The following is a 27,296-nucleotide window of genomic DNA, read 5'->3' as shown; positions in this document are numbered from 1 at the left end:
CCACACACACCTCTGTGAAAAGGATGTAAGGTCACGAGAGCGCCTCTCAAACCCAGGAAACTCACAGCCAGAAAATCCTGGCTCAGCCGCTCCCTCCCCTGCTTCCTGGCACAGCCAGCCTGCTCTCCCCAAAGCAGACCCCATTCTGTGCTGCCTTACCCCCCTGCAGTGCCTTAGCCACAGTGATTGCCAGGGGAAGTCCACACTTAGTTGGGCCCTAATTCTCAAATGGATCTCAGAGCTGTCAGCTACCTTTGGGAAATTACCTCCATAGCTCCCCACTCCCTGAGTGCCAGAGATGTCAGAACTGTGCATTAGCCACAGGCCTAGTCTGGCACCAAGCCTCGGTCTGTGAACAGGCACATACCCCTGACTGCCCCAGTTCCTAGGATTTTCTGCCTCTTAAAAGAAGCTGGAACTATTAGTGTCACCCTAACTAAATCCTTCCTGGCTTCCCTGCCTCCTGCTAGTCCTGCACCAGCCCCCCCAGCTCCTGCCCTCCTCCATCCCTCTCCCTCACGCTCAGCCACCCCCTGCTCATTTGCCTTTGCCTTCAAACACACTAGAGTCTCCACAAGCCTCCCTCCCCAGCTACTGCACCATCTCCCTCATTCTGTAATGTCTGTCTGCTCCAGTGCCTTGATTTCCTCCCCAGTCAGGGAAGGTGCTGTGCCTGCTTTGCACAGGCTAATTGCCCCATCTTCTAAAGCCAGCCCAAAGCTGGGCCACCTGAGCTGCTGGTCATGGATGTTCAGATTCCTTTGACCCTGATTTGAAGGGCTTGTCTGCTTGGGAAACGTTTACCAGTTGTAGCAGTTTAATTTTACAGGTATCGTTAGAGAGCTGTAGTTACACTAGTACCACTCCCCTTTGGCTTTTTCAGTTTAGCTTAAACCACTTCCAAAGTGACGAAAGGTAAACTGAAAATACCTACTCTGACCCTGGAAGAAGGGTGCCCACAAGGGGGCTCCGCTAGTTACGGATATCAGTTTAAATTCACAGTACAACTCTCCTTAGTCTCTGCATTCCCCAGTGTGTGAATGGACACAGATTAGGGTAGAGGGCTCTGCATAGCTCTCTTAAACAGATGTCCCCGTGCATCAAGGCATACTAATCCCAATTAAGGTCCAGCTGTTTTTAATGGCTCTGTATCTATGTGGCTTGGCACGTGATTCCAAAGCTGGGGTAGATGGAAGCTGTGTATTTGGGGAATCAATTGTTAGTGATTGAACTTATTACATTCCAGGATTTAATTTGTAATAGGCTGCCTGCTGTACACGGACATGCTTCCCACGTCTACCCATTCCAGTTCCTCCCTGATATACATTCCTCCCAAGTGGACCAGTATTTACCTTTGTTCCCCTCAAGGGCTGATGTCAGCTCACATTTATATCAAGCTCCATACATTTTTGAGAAAGTTACCCCAACATCCTTCCCAGTTCCCTGCTGCGTTTATTAACATGAACATTGAGTATGACCCGTTTCGAGGTCAGGGCACCATGTGCTAAGAACTGTGTATAAATATACAAAGACATGGTCCCTCTCCTGAAGAGTTTATGTTCTCCGGGTGTTTCTCATTTGAATCTTTGTCACACATTGTATAGCTTGAGTGAGTGATTACAGAGGGGAACCAGGAATAGGACACTGAATTCTATACTTGCCTCAGCTTCCCCAGGTGTGGGTATAAGTTCTGATCATAGCGTAAGTGCCTAGATAGGTACGACAGAATGACCACCTTCCTCCCATAGTTAGTGTCTTATGAGGCTAATTAATGAATGCACTTGAATTGCCCCAGGACCTTCCAGTGAAAGGAACTAGAGAGAGACACGTATGAATACAAAGTTTGACTCTTGGTGGTTGAGAACTTGAATCCTGAAGCTGCTTATGGCTGCCTGCCACATTCAGTGATGTCACAGGCAGGTAGCCGTGACCACACCTTCACTTGCATGGCTGAGACTGCACTGGAGGAGGAGCCAATTAGAAAGCTCACCAATGGAAAGAGGACATTTGGCATGAGTCTGACTGGTGGCCCTGATGGATTAATAGTTATGGACCCTGCTTTGTCCTTTGAGAAGCAGTTGCTGGCTGTGAAGTAGTAGGCGACAGGGTTTGTCTCACTACCCTAGTGTTCCCTTAGCATTGTCTCTGCAGAGTGCCCACCTCTCACTAAACTCAGAATTTGTATATCCTGACGGTTGTGTCCGTTGCAAAACAACGTGGTATCGGATTGAAAGGGCACTGCTGGGAGGCTCCTGGCAGTGACTGTCTTTACACACTCCCCTAAATTACCAGAAGAAATATAGCAATAAAGCTTCGGTCCAGGACCCTTGAGCTGCATTCTTACTCCGATTACATAGTATAGCCTCCCCAAGCTCCCCTTTCCCCGCCTCCCCCCGCCAGGTATAGCGTCATTAAAATGAAATAGTGAGCACCAAAAGGCAGGCAAGGTAGAGGTGAAGGTTCTCCTAGTAGCACTGAGCTGCCTACATTGCGTGTATTCTGTGGGCTCAGTCCTCACCCCTTGTGAATCAATGTAGTCATTGACATCAACCCAACTACATCTGGGGGAACTGAGGATTGACCGTAACCAGCTAGCATATTTTTATAGGCCTACTCTTGTGTTGGTTAAAAAGGGTTAGCTGGCATGGCTTTAAACACAGCCCATTTGCTGAGGCTAGACCTGGCCGGGGAGAGGGAGTGGGTGCTGGGGAGAATGAAGCTCTCGCATTTCCTGCTACCTTTGTTCGTTTCCTGCAAAGCTGGGTCAGCAGAGCTGAAAAAGCAGCAGCGAGACAGCATCACTGGACTCTTGGGGATGAGATTCCTCCTGCCAGGTTGCCTAGCTGCAGCTCTGAGCCATTCTGCCGGCTTGGGCGGGGTCACTGGACACCATGATGTCACCACAAAGCTGTGAGCTTCATTCGGCCCTACTCAGATCTTAGCAGCTCATTCAGAAGTGATTTTCCAATTGCTTATAACTTTCTGCATTAAGCTCCCCCGCCCACCACCAAGCAGGGGCCCAGCCCCTCCGTGAGGACGGTTTCCAGACAAAGCAGAGGAAGGAGGATGAGTTATGTGAATCACTGGTGATTAAACGGTTCGTACAATTCTGCCAACATGGGGGATATTTTTAACTCTCCAATAACTGAAAGAGATGAAGGGATTTTGCTTAAACTTTCAAACAACTGTCACTTCTGGACTCAGGCTAAGCACTGAAAACTCATCCTCAAAGGGAAACTCCCTGAGAAGTCCTGAGTAGGTGAAAACAGGATGCAACCGTGAAAATCCCATGGTGACGTCAATGATAGTTGTTGCTATCAAGGAATTGCTTTAATGGGTGTACTTTGCATCAGTAATATGCAGATTCTGTCAAAGACTGAGGTTTGTAAAGCACCTTTAGAAAGTATTCCATTCTAATTGATTTCATCTATTTATTTCTGCCCATATTATGCACCCCTGGCGGTTATATTCTTCAGAGAATGAGGAAGAGAAGAGTCCAGTGATAGATAAGAATGATACATAGAGAGAGAGAGCAACCATGTAAGTGTATGGGAGAAGGTCTCCTTAATCCCTTGCCTGGCCTGCCCTGCAGCCAGACTTCTCTCCTTCCCCTGCTGTGGAGTGGCTGGCTGCATGAGGCTTATTACCAAAGAGAAGCCATGCTGTGAAGTGCAGTTGTTTGGAACAATTATCTGGTGGTTTTGGGGACTGTGGTATGATGCTGGTTTCTTAGAAATAAGGGATAGAAAGGGCCTGCTTTGTCCTTCAGGCTGGCCCCTGCGAGGGCAAGGTTATTCTCTGCACAGTAGTTTATGGTGCTTTACCCAGACTGGGGTGTAGCTGTCCCATGTGATGGGGCTCCTACCTCCGCCTGCAGGCTGATCGTTTCCCATATTCAGCCTGCATTGTCCTTTGCTCAGTCTTCTCCTATTCCTCCTCATTGTGTTCCCTGGGGCTCCCGTAAACAATCCAAAGACTAGCAAATTGACTAAATAGGTCATGTGGGTGGTGCTAGTCCCTAAAATTAACCCCGGTGGATAATTGTTCTGTTTGACAGCACTCACAGAAAGGATTGCAGCTGTGGGGTGTGACTTCCTGCACTCCGCCATTTGAAGGGTGCAGGGGGAGCAGATTTATTGTGTTTTTCCTTTTTAACATTTGATTTATCATTTCAGAAAAAAATCATGAGTAACAGAGAAGAGAAAAGGCTAACATGATTGTTCGTTTTTGCAACACTAACACTGTTTATCAAGATCTTTCCAGAGTAATTTTTCTTCATATCTTTTCTTGGAGAAATATCCAGAACTGAATTTCCATTTGTTACTTACCAGTTGAGTCCACTGCCTCTATGTAAGTGTGTGTGTGTGTGTGTGTGTGTGTGTGTGTGTGTGTGTGTGTGTGTGTGTGTGTGTGTGTGTGTGTGTGTGTGTGTGTGTGTGTGTGTGTGTGTGTGTCAGTCATTCACCAGAGATGGCAATCAGAAGGACTTGTGACCACAAAGACAGTTAGTCATGTCCTTCTAACTGATGGAGATTTGATAATTGAATTGATCTATTCAAATATAGTACAATAATACTGTTGTTATACCCCATTGTCTATCAGCCCTACATGGCGAGAAGACGTCCTACAGTATAGGGTCTTTATTCTATAATTTAACGGACAAGGGCAGAACAAGATCTAATGGCTGGAAGCTGAGGTTAGACAAATGCAGGTTGGGAATAAGATGCCAATTTTTTACATTGAGAGCAGAGAACAATGAGGACAAGTTACCCAGGGATGTGGTGGATTGTCCATCATTTGGAGTCCTTACATGAAGACTGAATGTTTTTCTAAAAAATATGCTGTAACTCAACCAAATATGTTGGGCTTGACAGGGAGATGTTCCCTGGCTTGTGTTATGCAGGAGGTCTACACTAATATAATGGTCCCTTGTGGCCTTAAAATCTATTAAATCCATGAACAGCAACAAGCCCCTGGTTATCTGGGATGCTGGAAAGCAATGTTGTAGTCACGGTGCTTGCTGTTAACTCATTGGATTTGGGAGCAGACGTGCATTTTGCATCAGTACCAAACCAAATTCTCTAAAAGGTTCATTTAGCTCTTTCTCGGGAATACTGACTCCACTTTTGTCACACCCCCTCCTAAACAATGGCCTCTTTCCATGTAACACACCCCACCCCACCCCACAAGATGTTCAGGAGATCTGACTCCCTAGAAGTTGTGTTTCAGCTCATCTTATAATCTGTTCTTCTTGGAAATGAATGAAGTGTCTGGAATAACTAGAGGTGAATTTAACTCTAAAGAAAAAGAGACCATGGACACCTGCCTTTCCGGTTAACTGTTAATGGCGCAGAGCAGTTCAGCAGTGGGGTGATGCAGGGATGCTAAGTCTGTTATTTCGACACAGGAAACAGGCTCAAGACTGCCAGTCATATGAGCCTCCATTTCTGCTTTTATGCAGCAGCAGAGGCTTTTTTTGTAACATGCTCCTGGTAGCAAAGTATTCCCGTGCCCAAGTGACACTAGACAACAGCATTCTACGAACAGTCTTCTAGTCGCATTTCCTCTGCTTGTCTCCAGAGACAGCCTCTGTGCTCTTTGCTAGTAGAACATCGTGCTGTCTAGATCACTGACTCATGCTCTTCCCAGGCAGAGCAGGATGATTTAGTTGGGGATTGGTCCTGCTTTGAGCAGGGGGTCGGGACCTCCTGAGGTCCCTTCCAACCCTGATTGTCTATGATTCTCTGATTCTGTTAGCTAGACACTTCTAGCCCCCGATTCATGAAACCACTTGTGCCTGTGCTTAACTCCCATTGACTCCTATGGAACCGAAACTCAGACTGGGGGCTGTCCTGAATAGCTAAGCTTTCCTGACCAGAGCGTCTAGTGATGCAGTTTCAGAGCAGCGTGCTGGTGACGAACCCACCTCTGCTCCTGCCTGCAGCTGCTCTTTGGGTGACTATGCTGTAGTGAGTACAACTGGAAGCTGGAAAGATGATTCTCAGACCTGACAAGTCAGTGGCGATGTTCAGTGCCCATCCAGGAGCCGTAGACAGGGCAGAGGAGGGCAAAGGCTGGTTTATTGTGATAGGCTCCACAATGCATTAGCAGCCCAGGACGGCTAAGGGCATGGCTGAGCTGGAAAGCTTCCTGATTTTGGAAGCAAGTAGTTTTTAAGTGAGGTGAAACTTGGGCTACACAAGAGGAACCAGACTCCTGCAAGGGGCATAGTCGTCTGGAAACTGCCTTAGCGTCTGTCTACACTGCAGCGTAACCCCGGGCGTGGACTCAGAGTTGAGCCCAAGCCCCCCTTCCAGCTACACACAAATTGTCTTGGACTCAGGCTCAGACCCAGGATCCTAGGACACCGAGAGGGTGGAGGGTTCAAGCTTGAGTCAAGCTGGGATCTAGGGTTCAAGCCCTATCATTCTGTAGTGTAGATGCAGCCACCCCAGACTCGGGTTCTGGGAGTCTGCCAAGAGTATTCCATAATCCCATAGGCCAACTTCCTTTGTTCTCTCTCTCCCAAGAATTGCCAGTTGACTCCAGGGAAATGGAAGCAACTCCCCCTTGTTGTATTACAGCAGCTCAGGAAATCAGAGTTTAACCCTTCCATTTTATTCTGATCGCCAAGCTCCAAATACCCCTTCAGAGAGCCTTCTGCGTTTGAAATGGACACTGACCAGAAGCGCGCTGCTTCATGCTTGTGGGAGCATGACCAGACGTGGGAAATCTCTGCTGTGGGGCCAGCAAAGCAGTGGATTTAGGAGATGTACCAGGAATGACCACGCATAGCAGCAAATAGCGAAGAAGCTGGCAAATTTACTGGCCGGTGACCAGGGCAGGGAGAGGACTACGCAGCTCAGGACTGAGTACAGGGAAACCGGGGACCGGAGCGGCACCTTGGGCAACTCGCCGACATCATTTTATGAGGCATTTAACCAGGTGCTGGGCACGGAGCCAGCCTGGGGGCTGATGGCAGCCAGCGGCAGGCAGCAAGTGAGGCCACCAAAGCTGACACTGGTCCCAGAAGAGGCTTTGGAGCAAAAGCAGCTGCAATACAACCTGGGCTGTCCTCAGAGGAGCTTTTTGGTGCCACAGGAGGAACCACCGTGGCACCTGCAGCTGAAACCGAAGAGGTAGAAGCCGTCCTGGAGCCTGGTAAGTTTCTGGCTCCATGTTAATGTCTATTAATATAGGAATGGAATGGATTTCTATTCTGTGAACTAATGCAAAAGTTATTACTAGCCCTGGCTATCAGCGTGTATCTGCTGATGGCAGATTGTATGGCAGCACCTTGGTGTCTCACCAGCAACCCTCGTCCTGCCCCGCCATGTGGAATTCAAAATGGTAACCGCAAAGTGCAGACAGTAAAAATACCTTGAGAAGTGACTTTCTACTGGAAAGGTGCACAGTTTTGCTAGTGCTTTGCTGTGTGTTGAAAATAATAACCCTGTAAGCACTCAGGGGTGTAATGAGCCACCTGAAAACCGCGAAGCGGAGGCGTGTGGAAACGTATTCCATTTACAAATCTAGTCCAGTTCAGTTTGAGGGCGTCCATGGGCGCTGAAATCATTTGTCCCAAATACAACTGGGGGTTGACATTTTCTCCAGGGAGGGGGATGGCCATGGAGTTCTGTGTGTTTGCATTGAGCCGTAACAGGCTAAGCTGCGTGGAAGCTAATGCAGCATCCTGTTGGTTCCCTCATGAAGCAGGAAGTCACAGAGAAGGTTGTATTTTCCCAGCCCACCTCAGTAGCTGACCAGCCCACTGCACTCGTAGAGTCACTAGACATTTACACACTTCAGTGGCATACACGGCCGGATTCCCATTAACACCTCTCTTTGCCAATCAGGCACCACAAGAACTGTTCCGTCCTCCAAAATGCGGAATGCCAGAAATGATAGAAAAACCTTGTGCAGTGTATGGCCACCGACCTCCCCTGATAACTCAAGTAGTTCTGCAATTTTAAGGCGGGGGGGAAGCAGCTGTGATTTTTAACTGATCGTTGTCTCTGGACATCTTCGCTGGGATTAACCAGGCTGTGTTCAGGGAGCGTCTGTGGTCTGTAGCATCCCTCTCACAATATACTGAAGTTCAGTTTGGAAAAGTAACATTTTATATCCTTGAAATTCACAAGGATTCTTCCTGTGCTCCTGCATGTGAGAAGAAAACCCTCGGTGTCTGGTCCTCTGCCAGGCCCCTCGCCCCCTACTGGCTGCAGCACCTCCACAGCTTGCCCACAGTGCAGCAGAAGCCTGGACCAACGTACCTCCACAGACCGTTCCAAGAGGGACTGTTTCCGTGATCAACTGATGGCTGCAGTTCTGGACAGGGCCCACAAGCAGGTCCAGAACCACGGGCAGAGGGACTTGCGGCAAGAGGCAGGGGGAAAGGCTCAGGCTGCCTTTGAGGACAGGTTTGCAGCTTAGGAGCCGGCACTTTCTTTGTAGTTCCTGGACGAGAAACGGCGGCTAAGGGAGGAGGACGGAGCTCAGCAGAAAGAACGTTTTGAGTGGCTGCTATCGCTAACAGGCTCCTGCTTCATCCCCCACACCAAGGCCCAAGTCTCCTCGGCAGTTCCCCATGCAGCAGTCCAGAAACAACTTGGACAACGCCACGGCTGGGTGGCCCATGCAATTGGGCCCAATGAGCGGCAGGCCAGGGCAACTGTGGCACATGCAGCCCTCCGTATTGCCCGTGGATGCCTCTCCCACTCCTCCCCCACGCCAAGTGTGCAGCACATGTGGAAGGAAGGGAAGGGGGTATGGAGAGCCAGGGGATATGCAATGGTAGGGGGATTCTGTCTTGAACATGGTTTCACTGTTTGCATTGTTCATGCACTTTGTTCTCTTTTTTAAAGGTTTTGTTGTTGCTGGTGTTTTGGTGTGCTAATGGCAGCCGGGCCATGTTTATAAGTTTATTTCTATCACTGCATCACATCATACCGTGTGTATTTCACATAATAAAAGTAACACACGATCAGGGACAATTGCCAGACTTTCTTTATCAGTACAGTTAGCTACATCAGTCACCTTACATCAGTGGTTTTCAAACTTTTTTTCTGGGGACCCAGTAGAAGAAAATTGTTGATGCCTGTGACCCAGTGGAGCTGGGATGAGGGGTTGGGGTGTGGGAGAGGCTCAGGGCTGGGGCAGAGAGTTGAGGTGTGGGGGTGAGGGCTGCGGGATGGGGCTGGGAATGAGGGGTTCAGGGTGTGGGAGGGGGCTCTAGGATGGGGCAGGGGATTGGAGTGCAGGAGGGGGTCAGGGCTCTGGGCTGGGGTGCAGGCTCTGGGGTGGGGCTGGGGATGAGGGGTTTGGGGTGCAGGAAGGGGTTCAGGGTTTTCGGGGGGCTCAGGGCTGGGGCAGGGGATTGGGGCATGGACTTACCTCTGGTGGCTCCCGGTCAGTGGTGCAGCTGGGGTGCAGAGGGTGGCTTCCTGTCTGTCCTGGCACCGCGGACTGCGCTGCGCCTGAAGTGTCCAGCAGCGGGTCCGGCTCCTAGGCGGAGGCGTGCAAATGGCTCCACGCAACTCCCGGCCAATGGGAGTGCAGAGACGGTGCTTGGGGCACGGAACCCTGTGGCCCCCCCGCCTAGGAGCCAGACCTACTGGCCGCTTCCGGGACGCAGCGCAGTGTCGGAACAGGTCGGCACTAGCCTGCCTTAGTTGGGCAGCACCACCAATGGGACTTTTAACATCCCAGTCGGTGGTACTGACCAGAGCAACCCAGTGCCTGGCATGCTGCAACCCAGTACTGGGTCATGACCCGAACTTTGAAAAACACTGCCTTACATCAACCCACACTGTGTATCAACCCCCTACCCCTACCCCCATTTGATATTGAGTGAGGTCATTCATAAGTACATTGCATGGCAGTCAACCCCCTCCCCCCACACACACAGCTCTGAAACCCTCCACAAGCGATGAATCTTCCACCCCACACACACACAAGAACAATCATACAGGTACCATCCCCCTCTTCCATTGGGCCAGGCAAGCCCACGATGTGGGAGCACAAAGCATCCCTGCCTTCTGGTGCCCAGTACATCCAGCTCCAGCGTTGGGAGCTGCACTTCGTGGCTGAGTGTCCCGATTCAGCAGCCCCTCGCTGTCCTAGGCCCATTCTGGGGAACTGGCTCCCTCTGGCTTCACAAGGGTTGTGAAGGGCACAGCAAGCCTCTGTAATGCACACAGCGTTGATGACACGGGTCTGTAGACATCTCCAATGGGATTTCAGTCTGCCAAATGCACATTCAGCAACCACTCCACACCTGCTGACAGTGTAATTAAACCGTCTTTTGCCAGGGCCTCTGAGATCAGAGTATGGATTTATAAGCCAAGGCAAAAGTGGGTACACGGGGTCCCCCAGAACACCGATGGGGACAGTAACTCCGTTCATGACAATGTAATTTGGTGGGAATAGTGTCCCAGCCTGTCCATGAATGTAGACTCCCAATCAGCAAAAAACCCTGGCATCATGACCTTTCCCAGTGCAACCTGTGGTGACACTCATAATTTGCCCTCTGTGGTCCACCAAGGCCTGTATAACAATGGAGTAGAACTCTTTGTGGTTTATGTGCTCGTGTGCTCCTTGAAGAGGGCAAACTATGAGCACACGAGTCCCATTAACAGCCCCAGCACAGTTTGGAAACCCCATTTTCTCAAAGGCAGCAACTACTTCAGGAATATCTTTAATGCCCGCCACCTTGGGGTAAACCACACATCTGATTGCCTCAGATATCTTTACCCACAGTCGACTTTCCAACCCCAAGCTGGTTTGCAACAGACCTGTAGTAGTCTGGGGTAACCAGCTTCCAGATGGTTATAGCAACCTGCTTCTGGACCACCTTGGCTGCCCTCATGTATGTGTCTTCACACTGGAGAGCCGGGGCAAGCTGCTCACAGAACACTAGAAAAGTAGCATCCTTCATGCAGAAGTTCTGGACCCACTACTGGTCATCCCAGGTCTGCAAGACAATGTGGTCCCACCAGTCTGTCCTTGTGGACCTGCTCCAGAAGTGCTAGTCTATAAAAGGGATATCAGTGGATGTACTGAGCGTTATAAGCAGCATCAGCCACTTTGAAACTTCCATGTCTGTGTCCTTCTCCATCATTTACTCTGTCAGGTGCCTTCAATGGGTCAGAAAACACCACTGAAATATCCACCAGTGTCTCACCGAAGCTGTGCATGTTTCCTGAAACAGGAGTGAAAGTGCAAGTGAGAAAAGTTCTTCAAACAGCACCCCCTCCATGTTGCTGGGACTGCACAGACAGTTGGGCAGAATGTATTGGTGGGCAGTTCAAATTTCCTGTAATGTGCAGGGTAGACAGTCAAGTTTTCCCCTCAGGGTACCATCAACAAAGGTCTAGAAGGCCACATTTTGGGCGGGTGCTAGGAAGTCTGGAATGCTGTTGGATGGACTCAGATCTGCGTGTTGCAGTGTGGATGCCAGAGCCCCAAGTTCACGTCCAGGTTAAAGACCTAGGTTTGGCAATCAATGTAGCCACTTGAGCTCTGGGGTCTGAAACCCGGGTCTGCTAACTCAGGTCCCATTGCCGCTGGGCTTGTGTTGCTGTGTAGACATACTCAGACCGCGCTTCACAGAAGCCAGCATGCTAGGCAGGGAACTGCCTACGCTAGCCAGTGGGAGATGCTGTGAGAGGGGTGTGCGCGGTGCCCCTCCTTCTCCTGGAGACAGGCACCTGTCTCTGCTAGTGATTCTCAGCTGGGACCCCACGTTGGAGTTAAGCACCTAAGGTGATTTTTGCAGGAAGCTTGGTGGGGGCAGGGAAAGGACGACCTCTCGTAATGTTTAGCCCAGTGGTTCAGCTACTCCCCCTGGGATTTGGGAGAGCCCCTGAGAAGGAGAAGGGATTTAAACTGGGCTCTGTTACTACTGAGGGAAGGGATCTAACTCTAACCTATGGGATATTCTGATGTGGGAGCCCCACAGCCACTTCTGTTGAAGCTGTTCCACTGTGAATTAAATCATTAGACACCTCTGGGCGAGAGAGCGCAGGCAAATCATGGGACTGACTCTAGCCTTGTGGTCAGTGCGCTCCCTCGGGATGTGGGAGACCAGGGTCCAGGTCCACTGCTCCAGTTGCTCTTTAATGATAGAGCCAGTGTGAAACCATTTCAACAGGAGAGAGGGAGGGCGGCCACCCCTCCCCCCATCAGAGTATCCCGTAGCCCAGTGGTTAGAGCTCTCGTGTGAGAGGTGGCAGATTCCGATTCAAATCCCTCCTCATCAGGTGGAGGGTGGGGACTTGAACTGGAGGTCTTCTGCATCCCAGATGAGAAGCTGAACCACTAGGCTAATATCTGTGGGGGCCTCCCCTTGCCCCATCCCACTGGTTTGTGTGATCTCCCCTGAGGGGCTGGTCTGCTGGGCAGCCTGTAAGCACACACTGAGTTCCGCATGTAATTTAGGCAGACGAATACAAGGGGCAGGCAGCAGCGTGTATGCTGACAGGCAGAAACCAAGGCACCGAGGGAACGTTTTACTTCAGAAACAGAGGCGCCAAGTGAGTTTAGGCACATAGGGTCAATGGGAGTTTTGCAAATCACACGCCTAAATCTGGGACTTTGTACTTTTGTGACCCTAGGCCAGAGTGACTTAGGAGCCCACATCCCATTGTCAAAAGCCCCGTACGGGTTTTGGAGTCCATGACTCACCGTGAGACCAGCTGCCAAGACATGGAAGTGCTTTTGAAATGTTACCTCCATAATTTCTCTTTGCATGAAGGACTGGAGTTTCCTGCTTGAAGGGGGCGGGGGGATCTCGGCCTGTGAAGGGCCTTACTCGTTCTTAGGGGAGAGGCTCCAGGAGCCAGGATTGCCCCCAATGTTTGCTGTGATTCTGTACATTGCAGTAATGCCCAGAAGGCCAAGCCCCATTGTACAGTGTGCTACACACCCGATGTGCTTGGCTGAAGTTGGGCGCCTCTTTGTGATTGTTGCTGATTGCCCCTTCCTTACTGCTGGAAACTCAGTTGCTTTACTGTCACTTGCTCCAAGGATCCCCTCTATGTCCAGGTCCATGATTAACTCCTCCCTGCCCATCATGTCGTATGCTGCTTCCCATAGTTACTATTGGCCATGGTTGAGCTGTGATTGGTGCTGAGGGACCCTGAAAAGGCTCAGAGCTCAGGTTTGGCCCAGCAGCTGCTATTATGGGAGAGTTCTAGCTGTCGCACATGCTTGGCCAAGCAGTTTGCCCCTGCACAGGCCCCACATACATCTCTCCCCATCAGGCCCTGGGCTCCCCAGTCTGAGGAGAGGCCTAGTGGCACACCCTGTGGCCCAAATATTTAGTGGGTAGCCCACAGGCTGACCCCCTCAGCAGCCTACTCTGGTATCTTTAGGGCACAGCCTTGAAGGCCTGCTTCCCACCACCGCCACCCACAACCCTCTGTTCCTGTCACCCAAAGGCAGATGGCTGCATTGTCTCCAACTCTCAGCGTGTAGCCCAGAATTTACCAAGGGCTGTGCAAAACCTGATCCCATGCATGGTCTTGGTTGGCACTGGGGAGCATTTTAAAGCCACTTGAAATGGCCTGGCTGAATTTGCTGGGGAGGTGGCCTTTGCTGGAAGAGATGACCAGCTCTAGACATGGGCTGTCAGGGTTTTCTCTCATTGTACGGCCTTTCTGTGGCAATGATGTCACTGCTGGGGTCTAAACTCTTCTCTCTCTTTTGTTCACTCTTTTCCTGTTTAGCTGAATTCAGATGGGCCTGGTGAACAGAGGGACCCCTTGCCTAACATTCCTGAAGTGCCACCTTCCTGCACTCTCATTTGTGACCCGAGTCCAGACCAAGCATCACTGGAGACTCTTGAATCAAGTGACCTGTCCACTCAGAGTAAAAAGAAAAGAAGCTTCTTCTGCAAGGGGAAAAAGCTCTTAAAGAAACTAGGGCCCAGTAAGAAGAACTAGAAAAGGATGTTGCTGATCTCTGGAGGCCCAGGCGGGGAGATTTCTGACAAGGCCTCTGCAGCAAACTGACCACCGCAGAGAATTGGAATAAGGAAAAGTGAACTTTAATTATTAAAGACTTGGAATGGCTCCAGCCCGAGGCCTCCTTCACCTCATCTTCACATAGAGCCCTGCCGCTGTGGGACTGCACACTCAGTGTAGCGAGTGTCTGGGCAGAGGTAGTGCTCCTGCAGCTGGGGCAGTGCTGGAAGGGGCCTGGGAGCTCGGGTGCAGGTACCTGGGAAAGGGGCCTGGGCGCTCGGGTGCAGGTACCTGGGAAAGGGGCCTGGGACCTCGGGTGCAGGTACCTCGGAAAGGGCCTGGGACCTCGGGTGCAGGTACCTCGGAAAGGGCCTGGGACCTCGGGTGCAGGTACCTGGGAAAGGGGCCTGGGAGCTCGGGTGCAGCTACCTGGGAAAGGGGCCTGGGAGCTCGGGTGCAGCTACCTGGGAAAGGGGCCTGGGAGCTCGGGTGCAGCTACCTGGGAAAGGGGCCTGGGAGCTCGGGTGCAGGTACCTCAGAAAGGGCCTGGGACCTCGGGTGCAGGTACCTCGGAAAGGGCCTGGGACCTCGGGTGCAGGTACCTCGGAAAGGGCCTGGGACCTCGGGTGCAGGTACCTGGGAAAGGGGCCTGGGACCTCGGGTGCAGGTACCTGGGAAAGGGGCCTGGGACCTCGGGTGCAGGTACCTGGGAAAGGGGCCTGGGAGCTCGGGTGCAGGTACCTGGGAAAGGGCCTGGGAGCTCGGGTGCAGGTACCTGGGAAAGGGGCCTGGGAGCTCGGGTGCAGGTACCTGGGAAAGGGGCCTGGGACCTCGGGTGCAGGTACCTGGGAAAGGGGCCTGGGACCTCGGGTGCAGGTACCTGGGAAAGGGGCCTGGGACCTCGGGTGCAGGTACCTGGGAAAGGGCCTGGGACCTCGGGTGCAGGTACCTGGGAAAGGGGCCTGGGAGCTCGGGTGCAGGTACCTGGGAAAGGGGCCTGGGCGCTCGGGTGCAGGTACCTGGGAAAGGGGCCTGGGCGCTCGGGTGCAGGTACCTGGGAAAGGGGCCTGGGCGCTCGGGTGCAGGTACCTGGGAAAGGGGCCTGGGCGCTCGGGTGCAGGTACCTGGGAAAGGGGCCTGGGCGCTCGGGTGCAGGTACCTGGGAAAGGGGCCTGGGCGCTCGGGTGCAGGTACCTGGGAAAGGGGCCTGGGAGCTCAGCACCAACTCCTTGTAAATATTTTAATGTCAAAGAAGATACTCTGGCTGTAATTTTGCTAACCGTCCCGACGCGTAGGAAGCACTCCTTTGTTGCAAGACTGAGACCCCGTTGACTAGTGGGCCCTGGCGTTTCTCTCTCCCGTTCAGATGAGGCTGTTGGCGACTCCTGCACTCCCTGAAATGAGGGTTTGCACTTGACTCTCCCCCGCCGGCCCCTTTTGCTGCCTCTGGGCTGATGCGTTAGACATTTGTACTGGAAACCTGTGACTATGCAGCTGTGCCTGGGAGCCTCCTGCCTGTCTCAGTCGTGCTGCGCTGCGACAGTTCACCAAGAAGGGAGGAGTAGATTGGGGGGAGGGCAGAAGCTTCCGGAAAATGGGGGGGGAGGGGACAGAGTGCTAGGAAGGGGAGTGAGGGGTGGTACTGAGACTTGGCAGGGAAGGGGAGGGTCAGCCATGTACAGGCTGGGATGGAGGGTCCTGGGTGCACCTGCTGGCTTCCAGGCCCATTCCAGCCCTCTGGGTCCCATTCTCACCTCAGCCTCCCTTGCCCCCTCCCCCCCCCCCCCCTCAGCATGCACAAGTTTACACGGGGTGGCACCACCACAGTGTTTCCATTGTGAGGGCACTAGTCCCTCCCCACCCCCCCTCGGTTCCAACAGCCCTGGAGTTAATGCCCCAAAGCATTTTGCAGTAGGGGATACATTAAATAGCTTTGCATCTCGGCAGGGCTGCTGGCAGAGTTAGCAGGAGTCTGCTGGAGTCACATTCCTGGCGTTTGCAGTTGGTGCATGGCAATTGCAGTCAGCCGGGGATCCCGCCTTATTTGACTTGTCTGCTTATTTAACTATTGACTGGATTGTTTCGATGTTTGTGTGATCCTGACGGTGTGTGTGTCTGGCGAGCGGAACTGGGAGCAAACCCCCGCCAGCGAGTTTGCAGCTGTTTTCATAAGAGACACCATGTTCTTTGCATTGGGAATGCATCCCTTTCTACCGCCAAGGAGAGTTTTGTAATACATGGTTCTATCCTTTTATGGCAGCGTTCATTCCTTTGCATGTTTCAGGTGGGTATTTGTTTGAGCAAGGCAGTTATGTTTGGTATTTGAATGACACTCAGCCACGGGTGTTGGTGATACAGTATGTTTGTATTTAAAAGCAAAATTTATTATAATAAAATCTATTTTCACAAAAATACACTTTTTCTACAAAAAAGGGTAAATTCACTACTGCTTATTTTTCCCACCCAACCCCCCGCCTTCCCCTTCCAAAACAAGAGACAATGGGGTGCTCAGAGAAAGGTTGTCCAGAGATGCACTTGCTACCCCTGAAATCAGACCAGCTAGCCCTGCCCTGAGGAGAGGACATGCTGAGGTGGACATGATGCTGCAAGAGGCTAAAACAACAGTAGGTGGGTCGGGGGAAGCACTGCTGTATGTAGCACTCAGCGTGGACAGGGGCATGGCATGAAGGGGGGGCGGAGTTTGTTCTTTCGTTTTCTTTGATAATGGCTGTCTGAGCTGTCCAAGTTCATGTCGGTGTCACAGCAGAAGTGAGTCTCTGCGAGGGACTTGAATGAGGAGGGGGTGGTGGGTTCTTGTGGTTCAGCTGTGGGACGGGCGTTCCACTCATAGGGTCAGTGTGGAGAAAGCATGAAGATGTTTGTGTGAACACAGGTGACTGGGGGACCTGAGGTTGGCATCATGGATTGGAGGGTGGGGTGTGAAGTGACAAGAAACAAGGGCCCAATGTGGGGCAGTTACATGGCACTTTTGCAGGGCGGTGAGGGGGAGGGGTTGGGTACAAAGCTTAAACTCAATACTGGGGAGGAAGGGAGGAAAATTCCGAAAAGGGAGAAAGGGTCAGGACGAGGCAAGGACGGTGGTGTCATCATTAGCGCTTGGGATGGAACTGGAGCGGGGCAGTGTGGATGTTAGGGAACTTCCTGTGATCAGGATGAAGAACAAGGGACCTGAGCAAGAAAGGAACGGCGGTTCTTTCTCTTGAAAGATCTGTGGAAGAAGCATGAGGACCTGGACCCTTTTTGGCTATGAGGGACACAGGAATCTGAAAACACACCTTGGACACCTTCACTCAGAGCCAGCGCCACTGGGGTGCATTTCTACTGGCTCACTCACTCAGGAATGAACTCGATGCCTTGAGCCTGCACTGGATTCAGCGACTTGTAAATGGGTGCAGGAGGTGTCCAGTGTTCTCTCTAAATTTTTCATCCACGTGCGGAATGAATTGTGCTATGGGGACCAGATCGAGGTGATGTGCGGATCTGCGCCACCAGTAGAAACAAAAAACCTAGATATGTGGCACCTTAAAGACGAACAGATTTATTTGGGCATAAGCTTTCGTGGGTAAAAACCTCACTTCTTCGGATGCATTTAAACTTTTTAAAGTTACCATAGGGATAATTACTCCAGCAGGACAGGTTAGGCATTTTAGAACTCACTACTCAAAGTATTAAATGTAAGCGTACAAGAGAAATAAAAATTGTGAAATGCATTGACCAGTCAAAAAACTAAAACAACACACTTGCAAGAAATATCAAGTAACAACAACAATATAAGTATGTGTTAGGAGGTGATTGTGAAAGTCAATGTGTAAGTGTGTGTGTGTGTGTGTGTGTGTGTGAAAGAGAGAGACTCTGTGTGTGTGTGTGTGTGTGTGTGTGTGTGTGTGTGTGTGTGACAGACACACACATTGTGTGGGTATGTCACGGAGTTACTAGGGCGATGCTCTGGAACTACTCCATATAAAGCCAGTCAGGACTCTGGGAGAGCCGCCTCCTCTCTCTGAGCGCACTGTCACCAGGGTAAGAAGCTTACACAGCTTCGACCTTCCTGGGTCTGACCTCGGAGCATTCAGCATCCCCTTCCAACTGCAAAGGAGAGAACCCCATGGATTCCTGGGGCACTTCCCTGTACACGAACAGCAGGAGGGGTAAATACTTGTCCCCGTCCTGCAGATGCTGGTCCATGAAAGTCTTCAGCATCATCTTCAGGGTCTCATTAAACCTCTCCACCAGCCCGTTGGACTGAGGGTGATATGCTGAGGCCCAGGTGTGCCGGACCTCACACTTGTCCCACAAGCGCTGGAGCAGGGTTGACAAGAAATTGGACCCCTGGTCTGTAAGGACCTCCCAGGGACCTTCTGAAAAGGCTCCTCTATGACAGGCAAGTGTCTCAAGGCTGCTTTACCCTTGTCCCGGGCCTTCCCCACCCTCTGGCAGAGGTTGCAGGACCTGCAGTATTGCTGGACGGCATCGCAGACTCCGGGCCAGTAAACATTCTGTAGCAACCTCTGCTTGGTGCGCTGGATCCCCTGGTGTCCTGAGAGCGGGACATCGTGGGCCAGGTACAGTAGTCTGTGGCCGTACTTCTGGGGGACCACCAGCTGCTTCCAGATCCCCCACAGTTCCACTTCCCCTGGGGGAGCCCATTCCCGGTACAGGAATCCCTTCTCCCACAGGACTCTGTCCCTGCAGCCTTCCCCATGGTCTGTGCAGCACTGAGGCCAGCCAGGTCCCTCAGCTTCTCTAAGGAGGGATCCTCCTGCAGCTCGGTCTGGAATTCAGTAGCTGGAGAGGGGAGTCAGCGCGTAAAGCGAAAATCGCATATAGTCAAAATTACATTGAGTGTAATGGCGGGCGGAATTGCCCGCACTACAGGTACAGTATTAAAATTGTTATTTTTCTTTTTTGTTTATTTTTTGTTTTTGCCAACCGCGCAAAGCTGAAATCACGCATGTTAAATGCACGTAAGAGGCGACAGACCTGTATTTCTCTCTTGCTGCTTACGGTCACAGCCCTCCAGACAGGAGCGCTTGGATTCACACTCTCCTGGTGAAGAGCCCCCCTCTGGGCCTTGGCCACCCTCTGACCACGAGCAGCCCCCTTTTAGCTGCTTCCCCCTTTCCTGAGGCCTCTTGCACCGCTGGACAAGCAGCCCTGGTTGGCAGCTGTCCCGCCCTGGCTGTGTCTGCCCACACTTAGGTGGGGTCTCCGATCCCCTGGGCTCAGCGCTGCCCTGGCTGTCCCAGTGAGGGCAGGCAGGGAACTCACTGCTTTGCTCACAGCATCAGAGCCAGTGTGAGCCGCCTCCCCGGTGTGCAGGGGGGCAGGGAGCATCTCTCCCTCCCACTCAGCCCCAGGGCTCTGGTTACAGGCAGGCAGGTATCCTGGGCCTAGCAGCTCCTCCCCCCTGCCAGCCAGGTCATTTGCATTTTCACTGACTGTTTCAGTCTCAGCCGATTGGTTCCCTGGATTCAAATTAAAATCCTCGTCCATTACAGGAGCTGGGCCTGGATCCTGTCCCAAAGAGACACAGTCATCCCCCAACAGGACCTCACAGCCGGTATCCTGGAGAACCCCAACGACCAGCCAGCCTGACCTCTCCTGTGTCTGCACAGGTATCCGGGCCATAGGCAGGGTGAGGGCCTTTATCCCGGGGACCTTCACCCAGGTCACACAGCCCCTCAGCCTCTGCGGCTGCACCACCCGGGGCCTGACAACAATTCTCTCTGTCCCAGGATCTCACCACCCCATGAATGTCTCCCCATTGACCACCACCACCTGCTCCCACTGGGAGTCCGAGGGGCCTGAGCCCGGGAGAGTCCATGCAGACATATGTGCTGGGAGGGACCAGGAGTGAGAGCCAGTCTGCCACCCCGCCCATCTGGCTAAACAGCTCTATGGCCTTGGGGTCCAGGAAGGGGACTAGACACCAGATCCTTTCTGCAGGGCCAGCCTGGTTCCAATTGCCAGCCTTCCCAAAGGCCCTGAGACAGGCATCTATATCTCCCACTCCTGAACCTGGGGCCAGGGCCGGCTTTAGGAAGGGCGGGGCCCAATTTGAACATTTTTGGCGGGGCCCCAGCAGGGATGACTAACAAAAAAAATAATGTAAAAAAAAGCCTTTCATTTCTTCCATGTATTATTTACTTTCCATAACTATATAAATAATAAAATTATATATTATGTACTTTGCATCATATATGCTGTTGATCGGTTATTAATGAGCTCCGTTTCACGTGTGTGGGTCCCCGCCACTCCCTGGGGGTGTGCTAGGGTGACCAGATGTCCTGATTTTATAGGGACAGCCCCGATTTTGGGGTCTTTTTCTGATAGGATCCTATTATCCCCCACCCCCTGTCCCGATTTTTCACACTTGCTGTCTGGTCACCCTAGTGGTGTGCACATGTGTGGGTCCCAGCTGCTCCCTGCCCCCCTCATTGAAGCAGGTGTGCAGGGTTAATGCCCTGGGAACTGCAGGGCACCAGTGGACATGGGGCTGGCTGGAGGCAGGGCAGGGGCTCACTGGAGGTAGGGTCTGGCTGCAGGCAGGGCAAGGGGTGCGGGGCTGGCGGGAGACAGGGGTGTGTGGGGCTGGCTGGCTTTGGGCAGGGCCGCAGGGGGGTGCGGCAGGGGTTGCCTGGAGACAGGGCAGGGGGTGCGGCAGAGGCTGGCTGTGGGCAGGGGGTGCAGGGCTGGCTGGAGACGGGGCTGGCTGCGGGCAGGGCAGGGGGTGCGGGGCTGGTGCGGGGACGGGGTGCAGCAGAGGCAGCTGGAGCCCCGGCTCTTTAAATAGCCCCCGAGCCCCCCGCTATCCCAGGGCTCTGGGGGCTATTTAAAGGGCCCAGGGCTCCCCTGCTTCTACCGCCCCGGCCCTTTAAATAGCCGCGGGAGCCCTGGGGAAGCAGCGGGGCTGGGGTAGGGGATTGGGGTGCCGGGTGTGAGGTCTGGGAGGGATTAGGGTACAGGAGGGGGTTCCGACCTGGGGCAGGGGGTTGGGGTGCCGGGTGTGAGGTTTGGGAGGGAATTTGGGTGTGGGAGGGGGTTCCGACCTGGGGCAGAGTTTCTGGGTGCGAGCTCCGGCCAGGCGGCGCTTACCTCAGCCAGCTCCTGGTCAATGGTACACCGGTGCTAATGCAGGCTCCTGACCCCTGGTCTCCCTCCGCTGGCAGGCTCTGAGCAAGGCCTGCCCAGAGAACATGGATGACGAGCTCTCGATCCTGCTGACAGCACCCCCCAGCACAGACAAACTCCAGCACATCTTGGAGGTGAGCAGAATGGGGAGGGGCAGCAGGGGTTTTACCTTAGCCCTGGGGACTCCTAGAAAGAAGAGACTGGAAAATCCATGTTTCTATTGGATCCTTCCGAGTATGCATTTGTGATATAAACTCACTGGGTGATCTTGGGGTAACTCACTTCCCCCTTACGGCATCAGTCTTCTCCACTATCAAATCTACACTGGGGAAGAAGGACAGAAGCCCCGACAACCACCTTCACCTCTGGGTGTCTGGTCCTGGGAGCCAAAACCAACTGGACTATCTGCCCCATCTCCTAAACTGCCCTGTCTTTCCCTCCTAGGGCCTTGTCCTTAGTGCTCAGCCTGGCCCCTTCCCAGCTTGTCCCTGACCTTTAAAGGACTCTCCAAGCCCCTCCCATGCCTGCTTCCCTTGGGGTCTCTCTCCTGGCTGAGCACAGGCTGCCCTTCTATCTCTCAGCAGGCCTGGGTCCTAGTCACAGGCTGGGTCTTGTCACGTGACCCCCACACTTATTCCCTTCGCCCTAGGGACCTGCATCACCTGGGCCAGGTGCAGTTGAGCTCCAACCCCTTTCCTGGCCATCTCACCCTGGGACAGGTTGAAACTGGACACCTGTGGGTAACAGTAACTGGTTGCTCCCAAAGGTGCTGAAGACACAATGGAAGAGGAAATCCTTTGGCCTGTATGGAAATTATTCTGACTGAAAGTGAATGAGAGAAAATAGGTCCAGAGTTCTCTTCCTAGCAGCAGAAAATGTAGCGATTGATAGAGGTTCAGGTCAGAAAGGACCATTCTGTGCATCTAGTCGCCCCTCCTGTATAACTCAGGGCCTAGAATGTGACCAAGTGGTTCCTTCAGCCAACCATAGCATGGGACTGAGCCAGAGCACGTCTTTTGGAACGACATCCACATGCAGGAGAGCCTCTTTACTGAGGAGATTGGACAGGCCTGTGACCAGGGCAGACCCAGAGAACAGGAGGGTGTGCTGTCTACCGGGCGCAAAGATACGCGATGTGGACCTGCGGTTGAAAAGGATCCTAAAAGGAGCAGGTAAAAACCCCTTGATAATCCTTCATGTAGGAACGAATGACACGGCTAGGTTCTCGTTAGAGAGAATCAAGGGAGATTATGCCAGGCTGGGGAAGACGCTCAAGGAGATAGAGGCTCAGATTATCTTTAGTGGGATTCTGCCTGTTCGGAGGGAAGGGCAGCAAAGGGCTGATAGGATTGTGAGAATAAATAGTTGGCTAAGGGTGTGGTGCTATAAGGAGGGCTTTGGGATGTATGGCCACTGGGAGGCTTTCGGGGACAGACACCTGTTCTCGCGGGATGGACTTCACCTGAGTAGGGAAGGAAATAGACTTCTGGGAGGGAGGCTGGCTCATCTTATCAAAAGAGCTTTAAACTAGGAAGTTTGGGGAGACGGTTGGGAGATGCACAGTTAATCTCCACGCCAGATTCCAGTATTGAAAAGGTGAGTAAAATGAGAGGAGACATAGCCGGGGAGATGAGATTGGACATAGGAAGGACAGGGGGGACGGACACAAAGAGGCCCGCAACATATAGTGCTACTAATGGGAGACAGGCTAAACGACATACATTAGGGTGTTTATACACCAATGCCAGAAGTCTAGGTAATAAAATGGAGGAATTGGAACTCTTGGTCTGAGAATTGAAACCAGATATCGTAGGAATAACTGAAACGTGGTGGAATGGCAGTCACGACTGGAACGCAGGTATGGAGGGGTATGCGCTGTTTAGGAAAGACCGGGACAAAGGTAAAGGTGGGGGGGTGGCATTGTATGTCAATAGCGAAATAAGCTGTAAAGAAATAATAGTTGATGGAATCGATAACACAGAGTCCGTCTGGGCAATACTCACACTGGGTAAAAGGACTACTAGAGCCTCTCCGGGGATAGTGCTTGGGGTGTGCTATAGACCACCGGGATCGACCCAGGATATGGATAAGGAACTATTTAATGTGTTTAGAGAAGTAATTACTAATAGAAACTGTGTAATTATGGGGGACTTTAACTTCCCGGATATAGATTGGGGAACAAACGCTAGTAGCAATAATAGGGCTCAGATGTTCCTAGATGTGCTTGCTGATCAATTCCTTCATCAAGTGGTAGCTGAACCGACGAGGGGGGAGGCCATTTTAGATTTGATTCTGGTAAGTAGTGAGGACCTCGTCGAGGAAGTGGTAGTAGGGGACAATTTGGGCTCCAGTGATCATGAGCTAATTCGGTTTAAACTACATGGAAGGAGTAACAGAATTAAGTCAAAGACTAGGGTTTATAATTTTAAGAAGGCCAATTTTAACAAATTAAGGGGGCTGGTAAGGGAAGTGGATTGGGCAAACATATTAATGGATCTAAAGGCAGAAGAAGCCTGGGATTACTTCAAGTTGAAGATGCATGAGCTGTCGGAGGCCTGTATCCCAAAAAAGGGAAAAAGATTATTAAGCAAGAGATTTAGACCGAGCTGGATGAGCGACCGACTCAAAGGGGCGATTAGGAAAAAACAGAAAGCGTACAAAGAGTGGAAGAGGGGAGGGATCAGTAAGGAAACTTACCTTAGTGAAGTCAGAGAATGTAGAGATAGAGTGAGAAAAGCCAAAGGCCGTGTATAGTTGGACCTAGCGAGGGGAATTAAAAGCAATAGTAAGAGGTTTTACAGCCATATAAATAGGAAGAAAGCAAAGAAAGAAGAAGTGGGACCGCTGAAGAGACCGTTAGAGCATCTAATCTGACCCCCTGCATATCACAGGCCTCCTGTCTACCACAATAGCTACTTTTGGGGCAAACACATTCCGGAAAGGCATCCAGTCTTTATTAATGACATCAAGAGATGGAGAATCCACCACTTTCCTTGGTAGCTTCTTCCTGTGTTCAATCATCCTCGCTGTTGAATATTTGTGCCTTATTTGTCATAGGAATTTGTCTCTTTTCACCTTCCAGCCATTGGGTCTTGTTCTGCCTTTCTCTGCTTGATTAAAGAGCCCTTTAATACCCAATATTTTCTCTCCATTAAGGCATTTCAACACTTCAGTGAAGTCCCCTTCAATCTTCTTTTGATAAGCTAAACAGGTTGAGCTCTTTCAATAGCTCACTAGAAGGCATTTTTCTCCAGCCCTCAGAATATTTGGTGGCTCTTTGCTACCCCAGCTCCAATTTTTAGGACCATCTTTTTCAAAGGAGGACACCAAGACTGGAGGCAGTATTCCAATAGCAGTCTCACTGCTGCTGTGTCACCTCCCTATCCTACTCACGGGTCTGCTCCTACGTCTAATGATGGCTTTAGCCCTGTTCACCACTGCATCACACTGGGAGCTCATGTTGAGTGGCTTCTCCACTATGGCCCCTAAATCCTTTTCAGAGTCACTGCTTTCCTGGATACACGTCCCCATTCTAGAGGTGTGGCTGGCGTGCCTTGTGGCTACGTATAGGACCTTGCATTGGGCTCTGCTCAAACTTGTTTTCTTTGAATGGGTCCAGCTGGCCGAATGAGCCAGATCGCTCTGTATCACTGCCCTCTCCCCATCAGGAATTACCACTCTGCCTGTATTTTGTCACACCCCAATCTTATCCGCAGTGATTGTATGTTTTCTCCCAATTCATTGATAACAATTATTTTAAAAAATTAGTCCTTGAGAGCTTCTTCAGACCCTCAGTACCCAGGATCTGCTCCCCACAGCACAGTGAGAAAGGCCGTCCAGCCCTGCTGGTACATAGGGGATAAGCACAGAACAAACGTACCTTTAGGAGCTGTGTTGTCCATAGGCTCTGAACAACATGTGGGGGTCAGCAGATTACAAATGCACGACAGACCTGTAGTGTAGATAGGTCCCAACTGTGTCTCGGTTTCCCACCCTGCTCTAAGTTTAGTCACAGCCTCCATGTCTTTTCCCCCGTGTCCCTTAACCCCACGTCACTGCAGAAGAGAGATTTTCTGGTAGCCAGCTGGCTCTCCTGCATGTGGATGTCGTTCCAAAAGACGTGCTCTGGCTCAGTCCCATGCTATGGTTGGCTGAAGGAACCACTTGGTCACATTCTAGACCCTGAGTTATACAGGAGGGGCGACTAGATGCACAGAATGGTCCTTTCTGACCTGAACCTCTATCAATCGCTACATTTTCTGCTGCTAGGAAGAGAACTCTGAACCTATTTTCTCTCATTCACTTTCAGTCGGAATAATTTCAATCCAGGCCAAAGGATTTCATAGATTCATAGATTCATAGATTCTAGGACTGGAAGGGACCTCGAGAGGTCATCGAGTCCAGTCCCCTGCCCGCATGGCAGGACCAAATACTGCCTAGACCATCCCTAATAGACATTTATCTAACCTACTCTTAAATATCTCCAGAGACGGAGATTCCACAACCTCCCTAGGCAATTTGTTCCAGTGTTTAACCACCCTGACAGTTAGGAACTTTTTCCTAATGTCCAATCTAGACCTCCCTTGCTGCAGTTTAAACCCATTGTTTCTGGTTCTATCCTTAGAGGCTAAGGTGAACAAGTTCTCTCCCTCCTCCTTATGACACCCTTTTATATACCTGAAAACTGCTATCATGTCCCCTCTCAGTCTTCTCTTTTCCAAACTAAACAAACCCAATTCTTTCAGCCTTCCTTCATAGGTCATGTTCTCAAGACCTTTAATCATTCTTGTTGCTCTTCTTTGGACCCTTTCCAGTTTCTCCACATCTTTTTTAAAATGCGGCGCCCAGAACTGGACACAATACTCCAGCTGAGGCCTAACCAGAGCAGAGTAGAGCGGAAGAATGACTTCTCGTGTCTTGCTCACAACACACCTGTTAATGCATCCCAGAATCATGTTTGCTTTTTTTGCAACAGCATCACACTGTTGACTCATATTTAGCTTGTGGTCCACTATAACCCCTAGATCCCTTTCTGCCGTACTCCTTCCTAGACAGTCTTTTCCCATTCTGTATGTGTGAAATTGATTTTTCCTTCCTAAGTGGAGCACTTTGCATTTGTCTTTGTTAAACTTCATCCTGTTTACCTCAGACCATTTCTCCAATTTGTCCAGATCATTTTGAATTATGACCCTGTCCTCCAAAGTAGTTGCAATCCCTCCCAGTTTGGTATCATCCGCAAACTTAATAAGCGTACTTTCTATGCCAATATCTAAGTCGTTGATGAAGATATTGAACAGAGCCGGTCCCAAAACAGACCCCTGCGGTACCCCACTCGTTACGCCTTTCCAGCAGGATTGGGAACCATTAACAACAACTCTCTGAGTACGATTATCCAGCCAGTTATGCACCCACCTTATAGTAGCCCCATCTAATTTGTATTTGCCTAGTTTATCGATAAGAATATCATGCGAGACCGTATCAAATGCCTTACTAAAGTCTAGGTATACCACATCCACCGCTTCACCCTTATCCACAAGGCTCGTTATCCTATCAAAGAAAGCTATCAGATTGGTTTGACATGATTTGTTCTTCACAAATCCATGCTGGCTATTCCCTATCACCTTACCACCTTCCAAGTGTTGGCAGACGATTTCCTTAATTACTTGCTCCATTATCTTCCCTGGCACAGAAGTTAAACTAACTGGTCTGTAGTTACCTGGGTTGTTTTTATTTCCCTTTTTATAGATGGGCACTATATTTGCCCTTTTCCAGTCTTCTGGAATCTCTCCCGTCTCCCATGACTTTCCAAAGATAATAGCTAGAGGCTCAGATACCTCCTCTATTAGCTCCTTGAGTATTCTAGGATGCATTTCATCAGGCCCGGGTGACTTGCAGGCATCTAACTTTTCTAAGTGATGTTTAACTTGTTCTTTTTTTATTTTATCCGCTAAACCTACCCCCTTCCCATTAGCATTCACTATGTTAGGCATTCCTTCAGACTTCTCGGTGAAGACCGAAACAAAGAAGTCATTAAGCATCTCTGCCATTTCCAAGTTTCCTGTTACTGTTTCTCCCTCTTCACTAAGCAGTGGGCCTACCCTGTCTTTGGTCTTCCTCTTGCTTCTAATGTATTGATAAAAAGTCTTCTTGTTTCCTTTTATTCCCGTAGCTAGTTTGAGC

General features: G+C 51.1%; 2 protein-coding genes across 2 annotated transcripts in view; one reads left to right on the top strand and one right to left on the bottom strand.

Annotated features, from left to right (window-relative positions):
* The window catches only part of TSPOAP1 (TSPO associated protein 1), a 179,347-nt gene extending 165,390 nt beyond the window's left edge, over positions 1 to 13,957 (top strand). Inside the window, exon 31 of the mRNA XM_054008163.1 lies at positions 13,728 to 13,957. Within this exon, the coding sequence (XP_053864138.1) occupies positions 13,728 to 13,943 (216 nt within the window). The 3' untranslated portion in view covers positions 13,944 to 13,957. The remainder of the gene's footprint in view (positions 1 to 13,727) is intronic.
* A 144-nt stretch (positions 13,958 to 14,101) lies between these two features.
* LOC128825866 (uncharacterized) lies at positions 14,102 to 19,613 on the bottom strand. Its single transcript, XM_054008704.1, has 6 exons — positions 19,541 to 19,613; positions 18,702 to 18,770; positions 18,391 to 18,618; positions 14,518 to 15,178; positions 14,359 to 14,448; positions 14,102 to 14,255 (listed from the first exon to the last, which is right to left on the bottom strand). The coding sequence occupies exons 1-6, from the start codon at positions 19,611 to 19,613 to the stop codon at positions 14,102 to 14,104; spliced, it is 1,275 nt and encodes a 424-aa protein (XP_053864679.1).
* Between the last annotated feature and the right edge of the window lie 7,683 nt (positions 19,614 to 27,296).

Source organism: Malaclemys terrapin, chromosome 18 (genome assembly GCF_027887155.1).
Source record: "Malaclemys terrapin pileata isolate rMalTer1 chromosome 18, rMalTer1.hap1, whole genome shotgun sequence".
Taxonomy (NCBI): Eukaryota; Metazoa; Chordata; order Testudines; family Emydidae; genus Malaclemys; species Malaclemys terrapin.
Note: the sequence above shows the minus strand (reverse complement) of the source record. Positions and strands in the feature narration are given on the sequence as shown.